This window comes from Grammomys surdaster, unplaced genomic scaffold (assembly GCF_004785775.1).
Source record: "Grammomys surdaster isolate TR1022 unplaced genomic scaffold, NIH_TR_1.0 520, whole genome shotgun sequence".
Lineage (NCBI taxonomy): Eukaryota > Metazoa > Chordata > Mammalia > Rodentia > Muridae > Grammomys > Grammomys surdaster.
In genome coordinates, this window is record NW_021604939.1 from 135,777 (window position 1) to 157,751 (window position 21,975).

The following is a 21,975-nucleotide window of genomic DNA, read 5'->3' on the forward strand; positions in this document are numbered from 1 at the left end:
TCTCTCTCTCTCTCTCTCTCTCTCTCTCTCTCTCTCTCTCTCTCTCTGCCTCTACTACCCTCCTGGCTCCCCTCCCCATGCTGTGAATAAACTCTATTCTATTCTATGCTATACAGGTGTGCTATACAGGTGTGTGACTGGTCCCTCAGGGGGAAGAGATGCCTGTGCATGAGCCTACAGAGCCATCCTCTTCCCCCATACCTCTCCACACACCCACAGAACATACTCTCTTTATCTCTTTATCTTTTTACAAACACATCAGAGATCACTATAAAACATAAAATAAAAAATGATAATATCAAACAAAATCTATCATATCAGAGTTGGACAAGTCAATCCAGCAAAAATAAGAGGGGAGGGTGCCTCAAGTAAAGACAACAGAATCAGAGACACACTCATTTCCACATTCAGGAATTGCATAAAAGTGCTAAATGAAAAATTGTAGTATATGTAGAGGACCTGGTGCAGACCATGCAGGCTCTGTGGTGGCTCCTCTGTCTCTCTGAGTTCATATGATCTTTGCTCAAATTTTTATAGAGGACCTTTGTGTCCTGCTGTTATGTCCCCAACTCCTTCCACCTCCTCTTCTGTAGATTTCCCAGAGCTATGATGGAAGATATTTAATGGCATCCACTTTTTTAGAGTTGTGTGTTTCAAGGTCTCTGCTTCTCTTCCTCTTCTTTTCCCTCTCCCTCTCCTCCCCCTCCTCTCTCTTTATCTCTGTATGTACTATCTGCTCTCAGTCTCTCTATTGCTTCCATCTGCAGCAGAAGGATGCCTCAATGATAATGGCTGCGTAACTTGCTAATCTATGGGAATAGCAGAATACCATTTGGAATTTTGTTTGCTTATTTTGATCAACAACATTTCAATTTACTCTATGTCCATGGAAAATCTAGATGTTGGTTCTTGGTCAATGAAGGAATGTCAGGTATGAGTACATTTTCATAAAGTAGGAGTGTTGTTTTCAACAATTGGGCCTTTTTGTCCGTTTGTGAAGAGCAACCTATTACCTTTCACAGCCTATGTTTGGTGGATGAGGGGGTTTCCATGGACCCTTTTGAGCCAATAACTCAATTGGATGAAATTCAGTTCCAGTACTGGAAAACTTTTGAGGGAGGAGGAGACTGGAGGAGGGGGATGAGTTGGCCAGCTAGGGTTCCTTCTCCCTCTGTATTTGCAGATTTCATTAGGATCACAATCATATATTATAGGAAGTTTCTATTGATTTAGTATAGGATTCTATACTGCCATTAAATGTCCTTCAGTCTCTCCCCTCATTCTCTTCCTCAAAGTAATTTCCCTTCTCCCTTTCCACCTGATCTTTCTATTCTTGTCCCTCTTATCACCTTGACTCCAGTTTCCCATCCCAGGGAGACCTGTATGTCCACTAGTACATTCCTTTACTCCTAACCTCTCTGTGGCTATGGATTGTTTAAATGCTCATATCTAGGGATAAATGAGAGTATACTGTATTTATATTTCTGGGTCTGGGTTACCTCATGAAGGATGATTTTTTTCTAGTTCCATTCACTTTCTTGCAATTTTTATGATGTCATTTTTAAGAGCTGAGTATTATTTCATTGCATAAATATATGACATTTTCTATGTCACTGTTTTTTGAAGAACATTTAGATTATTTCCAATTTCAAAACACTGTGAATGAAGTATCAGAGTAACAGTAAACATATTTGAACCAAATGTCCCTGTAGTAGGATGAAAGATCCTTTGAGTATATGCCTATGAGAAGCAGTGTCATTAGATTGATTCCCAATTATCTGAACAAACATCCTATTGATTTCACTAGTGGCTGTATGAGTTTGAGCTTCTTCCACCAATGGAAAAATGTTACCCTCGCTGCACATCCTCCTGGCCACTCTGAGATGTCACTTGTATTATTGCTCTTACCCATTCTGGCAGGTATAAGATGGAATCTGAAAGTAGGCTTGATTTATGGTTTTAGGATGGTTAAGAATACTGAACATTTCATTAAGTGTTTTTCAACTATTTGTGCTCCCTTTACTGAAAATTCTGTTTTAATCTGTACCAATTTTAAAATTGGATTATTGGGTTTTAAATATCTAGTTCCTTAAGATTTTTATCCTTATTTGGAGATTAGTCTTCTATCAGATGTGAAGTAGTTAAAATCTTTTTCCATTTGGTAGTCTGTCACTTTGTCCAAATGCCAGTGTCCTTTGTGATGCAGAAGCTTTTTACTTTTATGTGGTCCCATTTATTACTTGTTGATCTTAGGACTGATATAAATGGTGTTCCTTACAGAACGATTTCTCATCTGCCAAAGATATTCTCTTCTTTTCTATCAGTTTCAGTGTTTGTAGTTTTATGTTGAGGCCTTTCAGCTCTTTGGAGTAGCATTGTTCGGGTGCTATTTGTGGATCTATTTGCAATTTTCAACATGTGACCATGATGTTTGACCAGCATCATTTGTTGTAACTTCTGTCTTTTGTCCTTTGTAAATTTCTGTGGTTTTGTTATTTTGTTTGCTTTGTTTCTTATCCAATATTAGGTAACCAAAGTTGTATGGATTTATTTATGGGACTCCAATTTGATTTAATTGATTAATGTGTCTGTTTATGCCAATATCATGACATTTTATTTATTATTACTTCCTCTGTAGTATGTTTATACTTCCAGCAGTTTTTCAATTGTTCAGAATTGTTTAATTATAGTTTTGGTCCAGTTTTCTTGTTTTCATATGAAACTGAAAACATCTTTATACATGTATGAAAAATATGTTGAATTTTTTTTTTTACTACTGATGCATAAGTATGGAAGGTTTGTTTTTCCATCCTATGGTATCTCTTTTCAATTTTTTCTTCAGTATCTTAGCTTTTATCATACAAATCTTTAACATACTTGGTTAGTGTTACCCCAAGATATTTCATATTATTTGAAGTTCTTGTGAAGAGTCTTTATTCCCTGGTATCTCTCCCCATTACATAGTCATTTTTATATAGATAGGCTACTAAATTTTGTGAGTTGTTTTTATTGATATATTTGCAGGATATATTTTTATCCATTGTAGAATTTCATGTTAATATTTTGGATATTTATTTTCGACACTATCTTATCACCTGCAAATAGCAATGTACTTGTCTTATTTCTTTACCTAAAACTTCAGGTACTATATTGAATAGGTATGTAGAAAGTGGACAGCCTTATTTTGTTCTTGATTTTCATGGAATTACATTGTGTTTCCATTTAAGTTGATGTTGGTATATATCACTGTTAATTTTCTTTGCTATGTAACACCATGTCCTTTGTATCCCTAAACTTTCAATGAACTTTATTATGAAAATGTGTTTGATTTTGTCAAAAGCCTTTTTGTACCTAAGGAGATGCTCATGTGGGTTTTTTTCTTATAGTTTTTTATATGGTAATTATATTTATTGATATTCGTATACTGAGCCATCTCTGAATGTCTGGGATCATGCCTTACTGATCATGGTAATTACATTTTTTATTTGTTCTTGGATTTGGGTTGCATGTGTTTCATTGAAAAATTTTGATGATATGTTTATAAAAAAAACTTGTTTGTAATTTTTTCTTTGCTGGGTCCTTATATCACTAGAATATCAGGGTAACAGCCTAATAAATAAACTAGGCAATGTTTCTTCTGCAACTCTTTTGTTGAATAATTTCAGGATTATTGGCATTTACACTTCTTTGAATGTCTGGTATATTTCTGTGCCCACCTGGCCCTGGGTTTTCTGTTTGTTTGGAAAATATTTAATTCCTGCTTCTATTTAATTAGGGTTTGTAGTTCTGTTCATATTGTTTATAGCATATTGATATAAATTTCCTAAATTGTATGCATTTAGAAAATTATTCTTTTCTTTTAGATTTTCCAGTTTTGTGGATAGAGAATACTAAATTAGGTCTATATGATTCTCTGGGTTTACTCAAACTCTGTTGTTATGTCTCCCTTTTAATTTATAAGTTTGTTAATTTGAATATTTTCTGTCTTTTTGTACATTAGTTAAAGGTTTATCATATTTTGTTTTATTTAACCTTTATGTTGGCCATTGTTGCTTTGTTGTTTGCTGTTGCTATTGTTGTTTTTGTTATTGTATCCTCTCTCTCTCTCTCTCTCTCTCTCTTTCTTTTTTTTTTTTTGCTTTCATCATTGAGGATGGTTATCTCTTGCTGTATATTCCTTGAGAGTGTGATTTCTTTATTTTATTCAAGAGTTTTCAGATGTTCTATTAAGTCACTAGTATCGTATTGCTTCTTTTTTTTTTCATATTGGTACTTATACCTGTGAACTTGCTTCCTAAAACCACCATCTTTGTGTCTCTTAAGTTTAAGTATGCAGTGAACTCATCTTCATTCAATTCTGGATTGTTTTCCATTGCTTTCTTATTTTTTTTTCTTGGAGCAGTTTTCATTCAGTAGTGAGTTGTTCAGTTTCCATGGTTTTCTAAGCCTGTTGTTGGTGATATATAACTTCACATAATAGTGGTCAGATAATCCAGCAGGGTATAATTTCAATTTGTTTTATTTGCAGAGATTTACATTGTTTCTGAGTACACAGTCAATTTTGGAGCAAGTTACATGAGGTGCTGAGAAGAGGGTATATTCTTTACCTGTGAGTGGGATGCTCTATAAATATCTGTTACATCAATTTGGTTTGTAACATCATTTATCTTTAGCTTTTCCCACCTTTAATTTTATCTAGATGATCTGTCTCTTGGTGACAGTGATCCCTCCAACTTTCAGTGTATGACGGGGCAGTATATGATTTAAGATGTAGTATTATCTACTCCACAGACAACTATGCATGTTTGTTTGGTGCACAGATGTTAAGAATTGAAATGTCATCATAGTAGACATTTTTTCTTCGATGATTATGTACTATCCTTCTCTATCTCTTCTGATTAGTTTTGGTTTGAAGTCTGTTCTGTCAGGCATTAAAATGGCTACACCAGCTTTTTTCTTAGGCACATTTTCTTGAAATGCTAAGTTCAGCATTTAACGGAAAGTGTGATACAGGTCCTGCCCCTGGAGGATTGCCCAGCCATTGATCCCAGGATCCTCACATGTGCTGACATTGCTGTTGCCCTAAAGCTGATCTGCTGTTTTTACTACACTATGTTCAATCTTTCTTTCTGGGAAATATACTTCTCCTAATACTCAGAGCTAATTATGCCATATTAAATGTAACAGATGTGCTTTTCAAGACTGGGGAATGGAGACAGCCCTAAAGCTGTGGAAGAGGAGGAACAAGCCTTCCACTTGGCCTTTATGGTGGGTCATGGAAAGAATCTAGAAAACATAATTACATGTGCCATAAGAACCTACATAGTCCTTTTTGGAAATGGTTCACTGCCAAACTTGGTTTTATTTTGGAATTATATACCCTGAAGTCTAACAACTGCCACATTAATTAGCCAAGGTAAACTTGGGGACATCAAGGATAAAGAGTTAAAGTGGTTTGGTGAAGAAAAGGTATAGATAGAAAAAGTAGGAAAATTGTATATGATTTAGAAATAAATAATATCGGAAGGAGAGTACATGAAGTTATAGATTTGTTAGGATATGGATATGAAGATTAGAGAATTAAAAGATGATGAAGAAGCATATAAAAATTTAGTACTCTGGTTTTTTAAAGAAAACTGTTTGAAGAATTGGAATAACAATTCCTGGAAAGATATTAGAGAGAGCTAACCATTTTACTTACTACTGCTAAATCATTTTGAGACAGCATGTACCCACAAATGTAAAGGAAATAAGTTAATATAAGAGAAATACATCCATAGTATATTGTCTCATATTAATTAGCTTTCTTTATATTGAATTATTGTGACAAAATACCATGAGCAAGGAAAATTTTATTAAAGAAAGTATTCAACTGAGGTCTTGGTTGTCATTTTAGGGGATTAGTCAATGAATGTCATGGCAGGAAGCAGATTGGTATAGTGCAAGGAGAGGGATGGGGAGAGAAAACAGAAAGATAGAGATAGAAAAGTAAGACAAAGTAAGAGAGAGTCAGAAAGAGAAAGAGAGAGAGAGAGAGAGAGAGAGAGAGAGAGAGAGAGAGAGAGAGAGAGAATGATCAAGTAGTCCTTGACAGACCCACAATTTGAACTTCCTCTTTTCTAGTTAACCCATGCAGCAAGTACCTGGAATGCCTTTCCATACAAACTAGGTATATACAGTATTTTAAACTGTGGCCAATGAGTTTCATTTACCTTGAAAAGTCATCCCATTCTCTAATGGCTTTAAATAGCCCTGGTTCACCCTGAATAAAAAGTATGCATACAAGCCCACCCCAAATAAAGGCAGGCACAAGCTAAGATCATCTAAGAGAGCTGTTTCTTTGAAGATTGTTCAACAATGCCTTAGTCTAAAAAAAGTGTAACACTAAGATCCTCAGAGAATGTTTCCTCTCTCCTCCCTCAGCACTAATCACAGCCAGACCAGGATCTGTCAGATCCCATCCATTCTAGACTCTACTTCACCCTTCTAGCATGGTGTACAGCAGGACCTGGGCACTCTGAGGGAAAAAACAGAGGACATGCTACCACAGCTGGCCCTTGTCACACACATCACACTTCAGAAGCCAATTCTGATTAACCACATCAAGGCTGTGGTGATAGGCAGAATCTGAGGTTGAAGTAGAAGGACTTGAGGTCTATGACTTTGTTTTGCAGAAAACTAAGGGGTCTTGTCCATCCATGTTTCTGAACCCAATATTCTTTAAAGCAAACAACTGAGGTATATGATTGGCTCATCTCATTCTATTTCAGAGTTTATATGTGTCTGTTTTTCATATTCTTGTGACTGTCGAATCCAAGTCTAATTGACATTTTTTTTTCATAGAGGCAGTAGGAGTTGGGAGTTCCATCCATTTCCCTCAAAGGAGATTTCATTGTAAAGTCTTAAAAATTTTTAGTGACATATATGTTTGAAAAATTTTGGATGCCTAGCAGAAATTATTATTAAAAAATTTAAATAAAATTACCTCATTGGGGACACTTCCAAGAACCTTAAAGTTGAAAAAAATTGGCTGATCATGTAGGCCATTTTGCACAAATTTCCACATTTTTAATTCCTCGCACAAAAGTAACTATGCCACTACCATGATATTTGTCATCTATCAGTGCAGCAGCATAAACTGGGAGTCAAGCATACAACATGGAATGCATAGTGAACATTTCATATTTTTAACATAATTGAATCTCATAAGATGAATATTTTATTGTTATTTTATAATAACTGTATGCAGGTTGGATTCAATTGCAATTTTACTCTCAATGTAGTTATGTTTGTATATGTCTTTTTAAAAACTTACTCAGTTTATGTTAGAAATTCTGTTCAGAGTCTAATGAATTAGAAAAATGAATTCATAAAAATTCCTTCAAAGCTGACCAACAGACTTGAAGAAACTCATAATTCTAATATTACTATATTGGTCAAGATTCACAAATATAGAAGTATTCTGATTCACATTGGTTTACTATTTTCCTAGGCACACATATTTTCATCATATCTGACATCAGAAGCTCACCTTCCAAAGAACATGCAATTCTATTCTCATATGTCTATCCTTCTTTACAACAGCATTCTTTAAAGCTTAAGGCTTACAAATCACCTTCTGAGGGCTTGGTGAATAATTTAGAGTATTTGAATTCCTGGAAAAGACCTAGGTATGGTTTTCAGCACTCACATGATAGATCATAACTATCTATGACTCTAATCCCATGGCATTTGACACCTTTATTTGAATTCTACCACTCAGGCTTGCACATGGCACACATACATACATGAATACCAACAGATGTATAAAATAAATAATAAATATTTTAAAATGAGAAGTGTCTGATTATATGCTTCTAAAAATAATTTTCTGTTGGAGGAATGTCTTTATACACAGTCTATAGACTATTCTTGTTGACAGATCTGATTAGAGGCCATATTTTGATATTATGAAGCATCTCCTGCTCTAGTATTTTGTAAACAGTGTTATCTATCACCTTCTGATTGGTTTACATAAAAACCTATGGCCAATGGTAAAAATCAGAATAGTAAGATGAGACTTTTAGAGAAAGAAACTCTGAGAAGGGAGTTCAGGAGTTCAGAAGATTCAGCCAGCCTGTCATGGAGGAAGAAGCAGGCCAGGAAAAAAGAGAGATGTCTAACCAGCCATGAGGCTGGATATAAATTAGTAAAAATGAGATAATCACATTATAGGCTAATGAGAAACAATGGTTATCTAAAAGGCCAAAAGCTTATAAGTAAATATAGTATCTGTGTCATTATTTGGAAACTGGGGCTGAATTTAGAAACTTACCTGGTTACAATTTTGCCTCCATTTCTGATCATTTCAAATCTAAAATTATATGGAAACATGAAAAACAATATTCCAGCATCCCACACTACATTTCCCCAATCTTAGTCATTAACCATCAGTGCATGAGAAGCAAAACTCCTAATAACTCTCTAAATTCTATATGGTCTCAAACATGAGCAAATTATAGAGTGGCCAATGTTACCAATCACTTCGGCATTCTTCACAACTGTTTCTTTTCTCAGAAATAGTTTGGTTCTCCATTCTTCCTTCAGGATGGTGACATAGTAGTAAACTAGGGTAGATTAAGTTGTCTCCATGCAACAGATTAATGAATAATAAATGATAATCAGACCTTCTAAAGTCTCATAAAATCACGATAACCTATACTTCCCAGAGTGTGAACTCATCTAGCACTACATATTCTAAATCAGCTGTTCCCACCCTGTGAGTTGTGAGCCTTTTAGAGCTCTAATGGCACGTTCACAGAGGTCACATATCAGGTATCTTGCATATCAAATACTCATATTATGACTTATATTATGATTTATATTATAACAGGAACAAATTACAATTATGAAGTAGCAACAAAATAGTTTTACGTTTGGAGATCACTACAACATGAGTGGCTGTATTATTAAAGGGCCTCACTATTAAAGTGATTGAGAAAAAATGAAAAAAAAAATAAAATATAAAGTGTTTGAGGATATAAATTGAAACAATTGACAGCGATTGGATTTGAGATTATACTCCAAAGATTATAAGGAAATATTATATGTATATCATGTATCAGAAGTGAAGAGATTATATTGTATACAAAATACTGTTTTGTTTTAGAGTACTCATATTACACAAGAAAAGTTGGTTCTTGATATACTCAAGTACTCAAAGACTGAAAACTCTTAATACAGTGACTGATGAGTAGAAAGGGGCAGAGTGCTGGGAAGCATGCACTCATGGCCACATTGGCATTGACCAACCCTGTGTCTGTTTCATCTTGGAAAGAAAAATATATCAATAAGGTGACAGAGGTTCCATAAAGGATGACAAAGCTGTAAACTAGAGAAAGAATTCTTCGTGTGGCTTTGATTTCAGAGAATGACTTAGTAGACGGGGAGCTGTGGATATGTTGGACCTTCTGCCTATGCTTGTACAATATAAATACCACAGAGGCACTGGCCCACATCATGAGTCCTAAACATATGAAATCAGTGGAGAACAATAGAGTCAGATAAATTACATAAGATTCTTTGGAAAGTTTTACTACTAAACAGTATACAAATTGTCTAAATTCAGTAAGGTTTCCTTTATCTCTCATGTCTGTCACTGTCATGATAACAAAGCTATTTACAAGTAGAGACAGGGACCAGCAGAGGCCCAGGGAAGGACCAATGAACTTGGGGGCTCTGAACTTGAGCCATACCCACTTGGAATTAAAGGGGCTGATAGTAATGGCCTGAAAGATACTCAACAGGGATGTGGAGCCAAGGGATACTCCTCTGGCAACTCTATGCAAATAAAAGAGAAGTTTACATGAAATGTCATCTAGAAAATATGTCTGACCAAATGCAGTCATTGTCTGAGGGATTCCTTTGCAGAGAATAACCATGATATTGGCAAAGCTCAGATGTTTCACAATCAGGTCTATGGGCTTCGCCCTGATCCCTGTGAAGTCGGTGATGATAAAACAACAAATCAAGGCTGAGTTCCCCAGCATTCCTAGAACAGTCTGAAATAAGAAGAAGATCCCCACAGCTAGGGTTCCAGATGCCATTCTCTCACTACATGATGACTGTCACATTGTTGAATAAAAACATATCTATGGCTCAGTGTAATCCCAATTGATCCAGAGACACAATTCACAGCACATATAAACTTAGCACTGCTCTTGCTAAGTATCACCATTTTCCATAAGGTTCTACAAATGGTGTGTGATTAAAACCTCACAGCAATCCTGTATATGTGATTCTAATGGCAAGAGAAACTTTCATAGCAATATTAGTTGTTCTACAGATTTCCCAGGATCCACCACTGACAATTGGCAGATGAAGCTCAACCAATTCCATCTTTGAAAGAAAATAATATTCTTAGGTTTATGTGCAACAAATTTGTTTTTCCTTGTAAGTTCTTCACATCTTGATTCTAAAATGAATATAAGCCACACTGCCATTATGTGCTCTATTTTACAGACTCTTATATATATTTGAGCTATACTATTAATTCATAAGATATGCTATTGGCATAAAACAGTGACTATGATAATTATATATAAGACATATCAATTGTATACAAGTATGAAATTAATGATTCCAAAGGTTCATTCAATATTGAGATGGCATCCATGAGAATTTTCCCATTTACTAAGTATGGTAACATTAACACTAAGTATATAGTCAGTATCCTGTCACAGTTGTTTAAACATATGGGAAATAAAATTTATGTGTACCTATATGTGCAGTATATAATATTTTCTATGAAACAAAAAGTGGTATAAGCATATATTTATGCATAAGAGAAGATGAAGTTCAAGGGCATATCTATAAGGCAGAAAGCAGCGTTGCAGAGATATGAATATTCAGTCTTGATCAAGTGAGTGTAAAATTCAAGTCAGAGAAATTTTGTTAGAAGGAATTAAAATTTGAATGGAAGTTTCTGATTTTCCATACATGCATACCAAAGCAACATGCAATTACTATTACTGTTCTTGCTTTCTAAAAATGAAAGAAAATATTCTGTAACCATGCCATCTAGCAACAGTGAGTCCAAAAGCAAATTACTAACTGCTGCCTTGACACAGAGTTAAAGAGCCAACCTGAAGGCAGGCAAGGGTCTTTCAGGTCATTGGATTTTGTATCCTGGTGCTTGAGATACCTACAGTTATTATATCGTACTGATTATTCCTGATATTTGTCCAAAGAAAAAGTTTGTGTGTGTGTGTATATGTGTGTGTGTGTGTCTGTGTGCATGTGTGCATGTGTGCATGTGTGCATGTGAACATGTGTATGTACATTAAACACTGTAATAAAACATTTTAGGCAAAATAACCCAATTGACCTTTGTTACTTGGAATCATTCACCAAGTTCATCTTGCCAAAGATTATCAGAGAGAGGACACTAAGCACAGGGAACTGTCTCCTGCAAGGTCCCTCTACCTTGAACGCTCAGACTCAGATGATCCATAGCTCTGTTAGCATTCAGACTGTCCAGCATTCAGTTCCTGCAAGAGAAAGACAAGCTCAGAGAGCTGCACTCAAACAGCTGGCAGCAAACTATCCTGGCTTCTGCATGACTGAGGAAAGACATTAAGACTCACGTTTGAAAGCAGACTTCTCTCTGATGGAAGATGCTGGATGGGGTTGAAATGGTTAGAAGGATAGACAGCCTATCTCTATACAGTAACACTCATGGGTGATATGTGGATATGCTGAGTACTCATATCTCCTGATGTCAAGATGATGTCAGAGGAGGTATACTTGACACTGTCTTCCTAGAGAGTTGACCCCTGAAGAATACTTCTTTTCATAACAAACTACAAGAAAGTTTCACTTGTTTTTGAAATGCAGAGGGACATGCTTAACAATTGGCCTACATTCTGCTCTCCTAGGGTGTTAGGACACAAAGGGAATCCACAGTGCTCAACCAGAGGGATGAATTCAGAGGAAGAGTAAGATATGATGAAAATGGAAGCTTTGTTTGGATTTTAGAAGTCTCTTGGGGCCAGTGTCTTTAAATCTAATTGAATATACAAACAGAAAATGATGAGACCACATGCACGCAGGAAACTATGAGGCATTTTTTTAAAGGAACTATAACATGATCTGTAGCAATTCCTAAATAGTGACAAACATGTACTAATTAATGGCACTTTCCTAATATTTGTCAAAACATAGGAATTATGTTATTCCATTTTAGGTACAGAGAAAGTTAAGTGTGAAATTTGAAACTAAAAGTACTACATAGCTTAACTCGTTTTTAATTAACGTACCTATTTCTGTAATATAATAATTATAAGTCACATATACCAAACACATCCCTTATGTAATGCTGAGGGTTTACAACTCCCTTTTCAGCCTATGAGGATCTGTACACCCAGAAGACAGAGAAAAAACCTTGTCAATAACAAATTTTTAGGAAGTAATGTCAGCTTATTCTCATCTCAATGGCTTTTTCCTCTCTGCCTTTAAGTTACTTAGATAAAGGTTTGTCAATTTTATTATCTTGCCAAGGAATCAACATCCTACGTAATTATTTCTCATATTAGATTTTCTTGTTGCTATTCTTTATAGTTTATTGACTTTAGTGTTGCAATGTCTGAGAGATCTCAGGGATTCAGATTAATTGAGACTGCTGGTCCTGCTACAGTGTTTCCCTTCTTCTCAGCTTCTTTCAGCCTTTCCATAATTCAACCACATGGGTCAGCATCTTCTGTCTATTGGTTGGGTGCTGCATTTGACTCTTTCATCTGTTTGCTGGGTCTTTTGGCATGTACTCGTGCTAGGTCCCTTTTTGTGAGAGCTCCATAGCCTCAATAATTGTGTCAGGTCGTGGGACCTCCCATTGAGCTGGATCCCACTTTGGACCTGTTACTAGACCTTCTTTTCCTCAAGCTTCTCTCCATTTGTATCCCTGCAGTTCTTTCAGACAGGAATAAATTTTGGGTCAGAGTTTTGAGTGTGGGATGGCAACCCCTCCCTCATTTGATGTCTTCTCTTTCTGTGGGAGGTAGGCTCTGTAAGTTCTCTCTCCTTACTGTCAGTCAATTCATCTAATGTCCCGCCATTGGAGTACTGAGAGTTTCTCACTTCCCAGGTCTCTGGAACATTCTGGAGAGTCCCTTCAACCTTCTACCTGTGAAGGTTGCCTGTTTCCATTCTTTCTGCTGGTCCTCAGGGCTACAGTTCTTTTCCCTAACCCAATACTAGATCAAATTCCCTTCTGCACACCTCCTCCCCCCACTTTTCCTCCCAGATTCTTCCCTCCCTCCCCACTTGTGATTGCTTTCTTCTCCCTCCCAAGTTTGACTGAGGTGTCCTCACTTGGGCCTTTCAGTTTGTTGAACTTTTTGAATTCTGTGGACTATATCTTGGGTATTCTGTACCTTTTTTGGACTAATATCCACTTATTAGTGAGAACATACCATGCATGTCCTTTTGGGGCTGAGTTGCATCATTCTGGATAATATTTTCTAGTTCCATCCATCCGCCTGTAAAACCAGGATGTCCTCATTTTTAAAAGCTCAGTAGCATTCCATTCTGTAAATGAACCACACTTTCTATCCAGGTGGGAGATCTGGGTTGTTTCCAGCTTTTGGCTATAACAAACAAGACTGCTATGAACATAATGGAACACATGCCCCTGTGGCTTGGTGGGACATCTTTTGGGTATATTCCAAAGAGTGGTATTGGTAGATCTTCAGGAAGATCTATATACAATTTTCTGAGAAACATCCAGATTGATTTCCAGAGTGGTTGCACAAGTTTGCAATCCCACCAGCAATGAAGGAACGTTCTTCTATCTCCACATCCTTGGCAACCTGTGTTGTCACCTGAGGTTTTGATCTTAGCCATTCTGATTGGTGTAAGGTGGGATCTCAGGGTCAATTTGATTTACATTTCTCTTATCACTAAGGACTTTGAACATTTTCAAATGCTTCTCAGCCCTTCAAGATTCCTCTGTTGTGAATTCTAGGTTTAGTTTTATACCCCATTTTTTGGTTGGATTGTTTGGTTTTTTGATGGTTAGCTTCTTGAGTTCTTTATATATTTTGGATATAAGCCCTCTATTGGATGTGGGATTTGTGAAGATTTTTCCTAATTTGTAAGTTACCAATTTGTCTTATTGACTATGTCCTTTTCCTTACAGAAGCTTTCCAGTTTCATGAGGTCCCATTTATCAATTCTTGATCTTAGAGCATGATCCATTGGAGTTCTGTTTAGGAAATTTCCCCCTGTGCCAATGAATTTACTCTCTTTTCTATTAAATTCAGTGCTTTTATGTTGAGGTCCTTGACTTGAGCTTTGTGCATGGTGACAAACATAAGTCTATTTTCATTTTTCTACATACAGACAGCCAGTTAGATCATCACCATTTATTGAAGATGCTTTCTTTTTACCATTGTGTATTTTTGGCTTCTTTGTCAAAGATCAAGTATCCATAAGTGTGTGGTTTTATTTCTGGGTCTTCAATTCTATTTCATTGATCAACATGTCTGTCTCTTTACCAGTATCATGCAGTTTTTATCACTATTGCTTTATAGTACAGCTTGAGGTCAGGGATGGGGATTACCCCAGCCATTCTTTTATTGTTAGGAATTGTTTTTGTGACAAAGTCTGAGGGCTGAGGGCTAGTGGACGCTTCCACAGCTGCCGACCCGCAGCTTGAGAGCCCCGCACCGACTTTCGTGGAAGTCTGAGCCAGCTGTGCAGCTTTTCTCCTGTTCTGCAACCATGTCCACCAACGAGAATGCTAATTCACCAGCTGCCCGGCTTAACAGATTCAAGAACAAGGGGAAAGACAGTACAGAAATGCGCCGCCACCGAATAGAAGTTAATGTGGAACTTAGGAAAGCTAAAAAAGATGACCAGATGCTGAAAAGGAGAAATGTCAGCTCATTTCCCGATGATGCTACTTCTCCACTCCAGGAAAACCGAAACAATCAGGGTACTGTAAATTGGTCTGTTGAAGACATTGTTAAAGGCATAAACAGTTACAACTTGGAAAGCCAGCTCCAAGCTACTCAAGCTGCTCGGAAACTGCTCTCTAGAGAGAAACAGCCTCCTATAGACAACATCATCCGGGCTGGTTTGATCCCAAAATTTGTGTCTTTCTTGGGCAAAACTGATTGTAGTCCCATTAAGTTTGAATCTGCTTGGGCACTCACCAACATTGCTTCTGGAACATCTGAGCTGACCAAAGCTGTGGTAGATGGAGGTGCTATCCCAGCATTCATCTCTCTCTTGGCATCTCCCCATGCTCACATCAGCGAGCAAGCTGTATGGGCTCTTGGAAACATTGCAGGTGATGGTTCAGTTTTTCGAGACTTAGTTATCAAACATGGTGCAATTGATCCACTGTTGGCAGTTCCCGATCTGTCATCCTTGGCATGTGGTTACTTACGGAATCCTACCTGGACACTCTCAAACCTTTGTCGAAACAAGAATCCTGCGCCCCCCCTTAGATGCTGTCCAGCAGATTCTTCCTACGTTAGTTCGGCTCCTGCACCACAATGATCCAAAAGTACTAGCAGATTCCTGCTGGGCTATTTCCTACCTGACTGATGGTCCAAATGAGCGGATTGAGATGGTTGTGAAGAAGGGAGTTGTTCCCCAACTTGTGAAGCTTCTGGGAGCTACTGAATTGCCCATTGTGACTCCTGCACTGAGAGCCATAGGGAATATTGTCACTGGAACAGATGAACAGACTCAGAAAGTGATAGATGCAGGAGCACTTGCAGTCTTTCCCAGCCTGCTAACAAATCCCCAAACTAATATTCAGAAGGAGGCCACGTGGACAATGTCGAACATTACAGCCAGACGCCAGGACCAGATACAGCAAGTTGTGAATCATGGCCTAGTCCCGTTTCTTGCTGGTGTCCTTTCTAAGGCAGATTTTAAGACACAGAAGGAGGCCACGTGGGCTATAACCAACTATACCAGTGGTGGGACTGTTGAACAGATTGTGTATCTCGTTCATTGTGAGATAATAGAACCTTTGATGAACCTCTTGAGTGCAAAAGATACCAAGATTATTCAGGTTATTCTTAATGCCATTTCAAATATCTTTCAGGCTGCCGAGAAACTAGGTGAGACAGAAAAACTCAGTATAATGATTGAAGAGTGTGGAGGCTTGGATAAAATTGAGGCACTGCAGAGCCATGAAAACGAATCTGTATACAAGGCCTCATTAAACTTAATTGAGAAGTACTTCTCAGTGGAGGAAGAGGAAGATCAAAATGTGGTGCCAGAAACTACCTCTGAAGGCTTCGCCTTCCAAGTTCAGGATGGAGCTCCCGGGACCTTTAACTTCTAATGTCCAGCCAAGGCACAAAGTTGTTAGCTATGTGCTGTGCTATTTCTGTGTTCTCATAAATTTGTCTTACTGTTTCTCTACTAAGAACTCTTTTTAAATGTGGTTTGTTACTGTAGCACTTTTTACAAAAGAAACTATACCTGAACAGTTATAAACTGTACATACTCTATGAAGCTGTCCTCTGAGTTTATTTCTATGTGGAATTTCGTACCCTGTCATGTCCTGTAAATAAAGATTAAGTTCCATTCTTCTTAAAAAAAAAGTTGTTTTTGTTATTCTGGGTTTTTTGCCTTTTCAGATAAATTTGATAATTGCTCTTTCCATGTCTTTAAAGAATTGTGTTGTGATTTTGATGGGGATTACATTGAATCTGTAGATTGACTTTGGTAAGATGACCATTTTTACTATATTAATTCTGCCTATCCTTGAGCATGGGAGGTTTCTCCATTTTCTGAGATTTTTCAATTTCTCTCTTGAAAGACTTAAAGTTATTTTCATAGAGGTCTTTCACTTGTTTTGTTAGAGTTACTCCAAGATAGCTTTTATTATTTGTGGCTATTGTCAAGGGATTTGTTTCTCTAATTTCTTTCTAAGACTGTTTATAATTTATATTATGGAAGAGTACTGATTTATTTGAGTTAATTTTATATCTGGCCACTTTGCTGAAGTGGTTTATCAGCTGGAGTTCTCTGGTAGAATTTTTGGGGTCACTTATGTATACTATCATATCATCTACAAATAGTGTTGTTACCTTTATTTCTTCTTTGCAGTTTGTATCCCCTAGGTCTCTTTTTGTTGTCTTATTGTTCTAGCTAGCACTTCAATATTGAATACATACTGGGAGAGTGGGCATCCTTGTCTTATCCTCGATTTTAGTGAGATTGTTTCAAGGATGTCTCTATTTAATTTGATATTGGCTGTTGGTTTGCTGTAAATTGCTTTTATTATTTTTATATATGGGCCTTGAATTCCTAATCTCTCCAATACTTTCAACATTAAGGGTGTTATATGTCGGACAGATCTCACTCCGGGTCACGTGCCCATGTGCAGATGTCAGGGCGGCACTCTCTGATACAGGCGGCTACAGAGTCCCGAGAGCTGAGACACTGCACGCCAGATGAGATGCTGGGGCTGGAACAAAAGCAGGCGAGAGCATCCAGCTGCAGCTCAGCGAGAGCGATAGCGTGCTGAGGCGCTCTGGAAACCTTGACTCTCAGGAGAAAGTGTCCGGCGGCTTGCTAACTTTTTCCCACTCCCGTCCTTCCACGTGAGTTTTGGCTTACTTTTTCCCACTCCCGTCCTTCCGCGTGAGTTTTGGCTTACGTAATGAATCCAAGATTTCACGAGACATGTAGAGTTGAACATGTCCAGATTTATTGTCACGGGCGACGGTGGGTTTAGATGATAAAAGGCTCTCCCGAAACATGTCAGAAGGTGTTCGTTTTTATATTGGAAGCAGGCGGGTCTTCAGGTAATACGTAAACTTTAAGGCAGAGACCTGTTAGCCTCGTGACCTAACAAGGGCTCTATGTTAGGTCTCTGGGTTTTGGGGGCGTGGCCAAATTACAGTCCCACAGTTACATTTTGTTAAATTCTTTTGCTGTATCTAAGGAGATGATCATGTCATTTTTTTCCTTTGAGTCTGTTTATATAATGGATTATGTTAATGGGTTTTCATATATTGAACCAACATTGCATTCTTAGGATGAAGCCTACTTGGTTGTGGTGAATGATGGTTTTGGTGTGATTTTGGATTTAGTTTACAAGAATTTTATTGGATATTTTTGTATTGATATTCATAAGCAAGATTGGTCTGAGATTCTGTTTTTTGATCGAGTCATTGTGTTGTTTAGGTATCAGAGTAATTGTGGCTTTATAGAATAAATCAGGTAATGTTCCTTATATTTCTATTTTATGGAATAGTTTGAGTAATATTGGTATCAGGTCTTCTTTGAAGGTCTGGTAGAATTCTGTACTAAATCTGTTTGGACCTGAACTTTTCTTGGTTGAGAGGTTTTTAATGACTTCTATTTCCTTATGTGATATGGGCCTGTTTAGATAGTTTACTTGCCTTTGATTTAACTTTGGTATGAGGTATCTGTCTAGAAAATCATTAATTTCATCTAGATTTTACAGTTTTGTTGAGTATAGACTTTTATAGTAAAAGCTGATGGTTTTTTGAATTTCCTCCATTTCTGTTGTTATGTTTTCCTTTTCAATTCTGATTTTGTTAATTTGAATACTGCCTCTGGGAACTTAGTTACTTTGGCTAGTGGTTTATCTATCTTGCTGATTCTTTCAAAGAACCAGCTTTTGGTTTTGTTGATTCTTCATATTGTTCTGTTTCTGTTTGGTTGGTTTTTGCCCTAAGTTTGACTATTTCCTGCCCTCTATTCCTCTTGGTTGAGTTTGCTTCTTTTTGTTCTAGAGTTCTTAGCTGTATTGTTAAGTTTCTAGTGGAAGATCTCTCCAGTTTCTTAGCCAGGGCATTTAGTGCTATGAATTTTCCTCTTAGCACTGCTTTAATTGTGACCCATATGTTTGGGTATGATGTATCAACATTTTTATTAAATTCCAGGAAGACTTTAATTTCTTTATTTCTTCCATAAACGTGTTAAGATTGAGAGTTGTACAGTTTCCACGTGTATGTGGGCCTTCTGTTGTTTTTGCTGTTATTGAAGACCAACCTTTGGCCATGGTGATGTGATAGGATGCATGGGATTATTTTGATCTTCTTGCATCAATTAAGGGTTGTTTTATGACTGATTTTATGGTCAATTTTCAAGAAGGTACCATGAGGTGCTTAGAAGAAGGTGTAGTCTCCAATTTTAGGGTGAAATGTTCTTAGATATCTGTTAAATTCATTTGGTTCATAACCTCTATTAGTTTCACTGTGTCTCTGTTTAGTTTCTGTTTTAATGACCTGTCTATTAGTGAGAGTGAGTTGTTGAAGTCTCCCACTATTATTTTGTGTGGTTCAGTGTGTGTTTTGAGCTTTAGTAAAGTTTCTTTTATGAATGTGGGTTTCCTTTCATTTGGGGCACAGATGTTCAGAATTGAGACTTTTTCTTGGTGGATTTTCCATTCCTGATCACGCTTGATAACTTTGGGTTGAAAGTCTATAGTATTGGATATTAGGATGGCAACCACAGATTGTTTCCCAGAACGATTTGCTTGGAAGATCTTTTTTCATTGTTTTTACTCTGAAATATTATCGGTCGCTGTTATTGAGGTGTGTTTCTTGTATGCAGCCAAATGCTGCATCTTGTTTGTGTATCCAGTCTGTTATCTTATGTTTTTTATAGGTGAGTTGAGTCCATTAATACTGAGAGATATTAAAGAAAGATAACTGCTGGTTCTTGTCATATTTGTTTGTTATGTGGCTCTATGTGCTTGTGATTCTCTCCTTTTGACTTTGTTGTGAGATGCATAATAGCTTGATTTTCTTTGGTGTAGGAACCTTCCTTGTGTTGGAGTTTTCTTTCTAGGATCCTCTGTGGGGCTAGATTAGTAGATAGATACTGTTGAATTTGTTTTTTTTTTCCTGGAATATTTTGTTTTCTCCATCTATATTGATTGAGAGTTTTCCTGGGTATAGTAGCCTGGGCTGTCATTTATATTCTCTTATAGTCAACATAATTTTTTTTTTTTTTTTTTTTTTTTTTTTTTGGCATGTCTTTAAGATTTTTTTCTCTTTTTTTTCCTTTTTCTCTTTCTTTCTTTCTTTCTTTTTTTTTTATTGGATGATTTATTTACATTTCCTATGTTGTCCCCTTACCCCATCCCCCACCACCCCCTCGGAACCCCCAATCCCCTCGCCCCTCCTCCTTCTTCTCTGTGGATATAACCTCTATCTACACCCCCCCCCCACTCCCACCTCCCCACCCTCAAAATTCCCACCCCCTGGGGCATCCAGCCTTCATGAGGTCAAGGTTCTCTTCTTCCACCTATGCCCAGCAGGGCCCTCCATCACAAACTACAGCTGGAGTTTTGGGACATTTCTCTCTTATCTTCTACTAAGAATGCACATTCAAGGCTAAAGATTACATACCCATGTACCTAATTACAGCCAAAGACATGACTTTTGACTTTGTAGGAATTCCTGACACAATAGCAGGTTTGTGGGTTGAAGCAGCTGTTGAATGATATTGGATGCAGGCTCCTAATATATAGTAATGCATTTGGGTGGGTGTGTCCATCAGCACATCCTGGCTTTTGATTGTCTTCCAAGCTGTAAACATCAGTTTTAGTTTAACAGGATTGAAAAGGCAAAGCTGCTCAATATACTGCTTACTCCATTTCCTTTCTCTAGCTATTGTATATGGTGAAAAAAATTTTTTATGTGTATATTTATTGATCAAAAGGAATAGCAAAAAATGTGACAAAGAAAAACTACTAGATTTTCATTCTGCTCTATTCTATGGCCCAATAAAATCAGTGAGTTTCTCTGTGCTACATTGTGGCTATGTCCTGAAGTCTTCATTTCTGTGGTCATTTCCTGCATCAGCCACTCCATAATTAACATTCTGTACAGAGACATGAATAAGGCCCAACAGTCCTCATGGATCCAAAAAACCTCTCCTGAGTCCAGAGACACCCAGAATATCTCATTCTGGTGCCTACCTTTCAGTTTTTTTTTTCTCTCCTCCATCTTAAGAGGCTGTTTTGCTCTTTTGTGTAATCACAATTCATGGCTGATGAACCTCACCCCCTCACTTCTTTTTGTTTTTCTTTATTGGGGTCCTTTGTTCATATGAGTCATTACTTTGTGTGTCCAGATAAGGTTTGATATGGATCCAGAATAAAAATCATTTAGTTTTGTATTTATGTATGTGAAATATATGTTTTATATAGCATCCAAACTTTCACTCATATTTCACCCTCAAAATGTCAATACAGAGTGTGAAGTATGTAGCCTTTTGTTCATTTAAAACTAATCAAAAGAGATGTACATTTTATCAGCTGGTTAAATTAGGTTGCCATCCTAATATCCAATACTATAGACTTTCAACCCAAAGTTATCAAGCGTGATGAAGAATGGAAAATCCACCAAGAAAAAGTCTTAATTCTGAACATCTGTGCCCCAAATGAAAGGACACCCACATTCATAAGCTGATCAATTATATTGTATGTGGCTCATGTGACTACCTAACTTGTAGCTACATGAATCTTCTGAGGGATAATACTTAAATAAAGTAAGATAAAACAAACAAACAAGCAACAAAAACTAACACTTTGGAGTTGAACCAGACAAACAAACAGAATGAGAAGAACATAAGAAAAGGCTTAAGAATCAGATACCAAGTCAGTCCCAAATTCAGAAAACCCATAAAAACACTAAACAGGATACCATAATTTATATGCAGGTGTCTTGTTGCAGAACTATGCAGGACCTTTACAGGCTGCTTCAGTCTTTACAAGTTAACATGACCTTTCTTTCATATTTTCTTGGTGTCCTCCAACCCCCAAGGTGTTTATATACTTTACATCTTCTCTTCTGTGGGGTTCCCAAAATCCTGAGAGGAAGCATTTGATAGAGTCATTCCAAAGAGGGCTGATGTTACAAGGATGCTCACTCTCTTCATAATATCCAGGTGTGGGCTTTTGTCTGTGTTCCCCTCTGCTTCAGTAGAAGC

General features: G+C 37.1%; 1 protein-coding gene and 1 pseudogene across 1 annotated transcript; one reads left to right on the plus strand and one right to left on the minus strand.

Annotated features, from left to right (window-relative positions):
• Positions 1–9,188: 9,188 nt before the first annotated feature.
• On the minus strand, positions 9,189–10,085 carry LOC114633094 (vomeronasal type-1 receptor 4-like). Its single transcript, XM_028781719.1, has one exon. It carries the CDS (start codon positions 10,083–10,085, stop codon positions 9,189–9,191), a length of 897 nt encoding a protein of 298 aa, XP_028637552.1.
• Positions 10,086–14,757: 4,672 nt separating this feature from the next.
• Positions 14,758–16,592, plus strand: LOC114633100 (annotated as a pseudogene).
• The last annotated feature ends 5,383 nt before the right edge of the window (positions 16,593–21,975 follow it).

Excerpts from the sequence above, each read along its gene's own strand:
- LOC114633094 (XM_028781719.1), bottom strand. The coding sequence starts at position 10,085 with ATGGCATCTGGAACCCTAGCTGTGGGGATCTTCTTCTTATTTCAGACT.